Source organism: Chaetura pelagica, unplaced genomic scaffold (genome assembly GCF_000747805.2).
Source record: "Chaetura pelagica isolate M959 unplaced genomic scaffold, ChaPel_1.0 scaffold363, whole genome shotgun sequence".
In the NCBI taxonomy this organism is placed as follows: domain Eukaryota; kingdom Metazoa; phylum Chordata; class Aves; order Apodiformes; family Apodidae; genus Chaetura; species Chaetura pelagica.
The window spans coordinates 7,954-13,397 of NW_009952720.1; the positions used below are offsets into that span (position 1 = coordinate 7,954).

A 5,444-nucleotide genomic window follows, 5' to 3' on the forward strand; every position below is an offset into this window, starting at 1 on the left:
GAATGTTGCATGCAAGAGACCCAATAAAGCCGTTTGGTAGGTTAATTGAAATTGTGCCAAAAAGATGATGTTGTTGTTGTTGGGTGCAGGCTCCAATCTGAGAGTCTGAGTCTTGCAAAAGTGGTTTCCTTGTTCCTGAACTTCATTTCTCCCGTTTTAAATGCTACTTCTGTTTCTTTTCAGAGTTACTCTGTCTCATTCTCTCCTTGCTTTTCCCCTGGTTTCACACTTCTCACCCCATTTCTGGATGGGAAGAAATCCGTGAATATCAATCCAGAAGCAGAGCCCCCTTCTGCCCTTTCAATCCATGACACAAAGTTAAGCTTGGCTGCTTGAAATAATGATTGAATGAAATGAATTCCTAACTGAGCAGTTGTTAACAAGGAAATCAAGATGGACACTGCCCTCCTAGAAAGGGTTAATCTACATTAGAATTAGAAGCCAGTGGTTGAATGTGGAAGGCCTGTGCAATTTGCAGCTGTTTTTCCTCTGAGAAAATGAGTATTTTGAGTGGAAGTCTAGTGAGCATTGGGCAGCATCGTTAATCTTTGCAGATGTAGTACCTTGATTAGCATCCCCCTTCCCTCGGGGGCACAGAGTTCTCTGCAGTTTCCAGACACGAGTTCCATCCTGTATGGTTTTTTGGCTCTGCAGTGTAGCTGTTGAGCAGGGCTGTGCTGCTGGAGTTTCCCAGCCTGCCTTACATCTTTGGTAAATGTATGAGGGAGAAACACCTGCCTGTGAGTGAGCACCTGGCTACTTGAGATATGTTTTCCTTTGGAAGAACAATTTTAAGGATTCAGAGAGGCACAGTTTGCTGACTCCAGGATGTTTGTGTTCTGTTTTCCTAAAGAATCACTATGCACCTGTGGTGAAACTACTTTAAATGATGATTATATTTTCTTCTGCTTTATTCTCTGCAATTCAGACATTGTTTATCTAGGCTTTGAACAGTATAGCTGGATAAGGGCGTGAACGCCAACGAGTGCATGGATGTGGTCAGTTCTGTTGTCCCACAGCCAGACTGAAGTGAGGAAAGGAGGTTCTCTTGCTTCAGAGTATCACCCTGATTCTTGTTTGTTTTGTTTTTTCCTTTTGTGTCAGGTCTTGAAGCATAGGGTGAAGGTTTCTCTCCACGGTGCATGGACGGAAAGCCAATGCGCAGGTAAGAGATGGAAAAAAATGTGTCTCTTATCCAAATAGGAGAAACCATGTTGATTTCATAAGTGCCTAGACCATAACAATTTGGCTGTTGTTTTCTTCTGTAAGATCTGGCTAGGAGAATTAGAATGTAAAACTACAATGTTCATCTTTAGTCCTTTTGATATTTACAAGACCAGATGTCTTTAATTGCATGTGCTGCTAGGAACGGTATGGAATACAAGTTATCATCATTCTCGACCCCTCTCCCTACTTCCTCCCTTTACCATCATAGTTAATATCTGGTATTTATTTAGGTAGTCAAATGGTGTGAAAAAACAGCCCAAGGAGTTCTAAGGAGCATTCTTTTTCTCTTAACTAAAGGAGTTTAGTCCCTTTGATGGGTGGAGGTCTTGGGTGAAAAGGAGATTTTCTCTTCTAATTAGGGATGCCAGCTGCCTCAGTTGTAATGAGCTGAAGATGCAGCTGAAGTTTAATTCAGATAAGTTCTTGCTGTGGTTATATCCGAACCATTCTCTGTTACATAGAGTCAGAATTGTCACAGTAAATCAGCACGATGACAGGTTGGTGAACAGGACTGTCTGCTCTAGCTGCTTTTCACCACCCAACAGCAATCCCATGGCAAAACGTGGCAACAGATGTATCTCTGTATGTGATAGAGGCCCTGTGGAAGCAAAGTTTCCTGAAGTTCTTCACCTCTAAATGAAATAAAGAGAACTCATGCAAATTGTTTAGTCTATCTGCACTCTTTTGGATGTTGAAAGTAGGGAAACTTTATTACAGGTAATTCTTTAAACAGTCATGTAAGAGAAGGCCAGGAATTTTAACGGTAGATGAACATGTAGAGCATTTCTAGCTACAGCATTTGCTGAAACCATTAGCCTGGGTTCTGTGTAAGGAGGTAAGAAAAAAATAGTACTTTAAACCCTCAAGGAGTGACACTATGTTTTTTAACTCAATGAAGCCCTCAAGCACAATGGAGAAAGACAGTGTCTCTGCTTCAGTTAAGCTAATGAGTAAACCCTGGGACATGATATGGGCACCACTGGGACTGTGTGTTGTTCAATATTTCTGCGAAGATAAGAAACATGGTTTAGGCAATGAGGAGCTTTCTGTGACTTTTACAGTGGGTTCCTTTTTCTCCAAGATGGATAAAGTAGCAGACGAGCTCTCTTCCATCTTAATCCTCAGTGGGGGCTATTTAAATCTTAACTGATGTAAACCCTCAGCTTTCCAGGTTCTTGTGTGGTTCTGCATTTATCAAAATGGTTTTGCAAAATGACATCAAGTTGGTGACCAGCTTGGTTTGTGTTTTTGTTTTCTTTCTCCTTGATTTTTTTTTTTTTTGTGTGTTCCTAATGGAAAAATTGAGATTCTGACTTTGCTGTTTTCTGCATGTTGCACTGAGGCAGAGAATTCAAGTGTTGAAGCTGGTGTGTCTTTTGTGGGTTTGTGGCCTTGGACTTGCTATCATGGAAGTTCTGCCTGCCACTCAGATGGTGTGGTTTAAGTGGTGGGCAACTGCAGTGGGGCTGAAGAAGTAGAGGTATTCTGTTGTGATGCTGATCCTGGCACTTCAGGCTTTTTTTTTGGTTTGTTTTTAAATATTATTTGGATAATGGATGCAGACCAGACCTTTTGTTTTCCTTCCCTCTCTGACAAGCCAGGGTAGAGCATGGATAACACGTTTGACATGTTTACATGGCCTTACTTTTGAACTAACCTTTCAACTGATCTGTGTGCCCTGGCTGTGTCATACTGCTGCAGTCTAGCCTGACAAGCACAGCTCTGTCGTGAGCTGTGGGCTTCAGTTCTTGAATATGCTTGCATGTTTCAAGGGCTTCTGTGTGGATTGTTAAGATTTCTGTTTGTTATTCTACTGCCTGTCTTAGCAGAAGATGATAAAAGGTTGGCAATTGGATTTCAAGCTCACAGATCTTCCTGTGAAGTCCAGCTGAGCAGATGGTGGAGCACTTGCTTTTATCCTTTTACTCGGGGCTCTGCAGAAATTTAATAGCATGTGTGAGAGTCCTTCTAGGTACTGGAGGACCAGGGGAGTGACACTCGGTCAGTGCTGTGTTAGTAATTATGGTGAGTTGGTATCAAATGTGTGTAGCACTCAGGATGGGAAGTGCAATTTGAAATAAAAAGGCATTGCAGCTATTCCTGCCAAGATCATAGGAGGGAAAGTGCATTGATGTTGAAACAGGATTTATCTTGCATTAGAAATGAAGTGATAGTTGAGGCAGGCTATTCTTTCTCACTGTCAGGGAGCAGCAAGAGAACGTGGCTTTGCTGAAGGTGAAAGCAAGACTGAGAGGACCTCTCAAGTGGAGAGGATAGACCCACTGTACCCAAGCAAGGAGGGTAGAGCAGATCTGATGACTGGGGTCAGTCAAGAGTCCAGCAGTCATCAGGCAGGGTCTGTAGTGATGAGGAAGGGCTGAGGTCAAGCCAGGAACCAGCACAGCAGCCCAATATCAGTGGGATAACACAGGTGCAGATGTGCCCTTAACATAGCTCAGGCCATGCATATGAGGGCTTGAGCAGCTACCAAGCAAAGCAGGGAGGCCCTCCCAGCTCTTTCTCACCCAACTCTTCTCTGGAAGCACCATCCCAGGTTACAGCAGTGCTGTGCTGGAGCTGGCTGGAGCACAGGCAGCCAGACCCTGCTGAGTGGGAGAGGCTGCAGAATCCCAGTGGTGCACTTGGGGCCCTGACGTACTCTGGGACGTAACAATTGCTTGGCTATGCACCTGCCCAAGACAAACTGCAGAAGTCTTAGGGAGGTTGTGGAGGACTCCATTAATTACTTCATATTTCTGCATATGGACATCCTCATTCTTGGTGAAACTGAGTTTTCTAGGCTTGGTCAGTGAAAATCAAACTAAAAAATGTAATTTGAGACACACACCCCCCAGATCCTTGCTATGTGAAACAAAAAGTCAGGTTTATCCGCTGGTTTGTATAACTCGGCCTCGTTGGGAGGCCTAAACCTTGCTGGCTAGGTATGAAAAGGAATCAGTGGTACTTTTACTAAAAATTACACTTTTAGCTAACTATTTCCTGCAGTATTGGTTCCCACAGTAAAACATTGCCATTACTTACTTGGCAGTGATGGGCTGGTCACTTCTGTTGCTGAAGGTGTCGCCTTTGGCTGGGCCAAATCAAAGAGCTTTGTTCTAGCAGTTCTGTAACGAGTACAGGAAGTAATTTATTTGTGTGTGCATTAAATTCAAAGCAAGGCATTCACAGAAATCACTGCTGGTTTGTTATCTTCATTTGCCAGAAAAATCCTTTGCTACTGAAACTCACTGGAGTACGATTTTGGATTTCAGTCGATGTTTTCAGGCTGAGATGAGGACTTTTCCATAGGCCTTAGGTCAGCCTGTTGTTTTCTGCTGGACTGTGTTAAAGCTTTCTTATCTAGTAGCAAAACATTATCTTAACCAAAAAAAATGCAGGCCACTCTCTCTTGAACGTTAAGGAGCTCTGTGACAGTATTGGAGAGAATCTTTCTTAGATATGTGTCACTAGCTATCTTTTTGAACTTGGGGAGAAGCTGCTATAAGCTCTAAAGGTGGATGTCTCATGGATGTCTGTGTTAATGAATAAAGTTTTGGAAACTGGCATAGCTGAATAAAATGGAGACAGAGCAGCATATGTATTTAGCTGACTTAATGTTGCAGGCTGCCTGTGTTTCCATTTGTCCTTTTCAGCAGTGTGTTACAAAAACTCATCCTTTGTCAGCCCTTTTTTAATGCCATTGTATTGGCTGATTTCCCCAGACCTGCATTTTGATGGAAGCTAATCCCAGAATATCTGCATAGCTGGGTGTGAATCTTTTATCCTTACATACACACTTACTCTCTGAACCTCAACCCTTCTTAATCACCCTGAGTATTCAGGAGCAGCTCTTGGCTTTGCAGCTGTCTGTGGGGAAACAGCTAGCCTGCCATGTGAGAATCAAGTGCTGCCTTCTGTCTTCCACACCTCTAAGCTGCTGACTCATCATTTCATTCTCTATGCATATATATGCATAATACACACATAATGCAGTTAAATTATTATCCTACTGGAGACACATGCCATCAGACAGTGTCCTTTTAATTCTCACCTCTGTGCTTGTGTATAGCAGCAACCCACAGTGCTTAACATCAAGCATCTGGTTTGATCCAGCACAGAAATTCCCAAGCCCATTGATCACTAGGTTCTCCATTACCTTGAAAAAAGTCGGGGATGAATCAAGGATGCTAATTTTATTATTACTCTTCCCCCCCCCC

At 42.9% G+C, this 5,444-nt stretch overlaps 1 protein-coding gene across 1 annotated transcript in view; it reads left to right on the forward strand.

The window, feature by feature from the left end:
* The first annotated feature begins 1,097 nt into the window (after positions 1-1,097).
* Positions 1,098-5,444, forward strand: part of KLHL20 (kelch-like family member 20) — a 19,590-nt gene continuing 15,243 nt past the window's right edge. Inside the window, exon 1 of the mRNA XM_009994622.1 lies at positions 1,098-1,165. Within this exon, the coding sequence (XP_009992924.1) occupies positions 1,143-1,165 (23 nt within the window). The 5' untranslated portion in view covers positions 1,098-1,142. The remainder of the gene's footprint in view (positions 1,166-5,444) is intronic.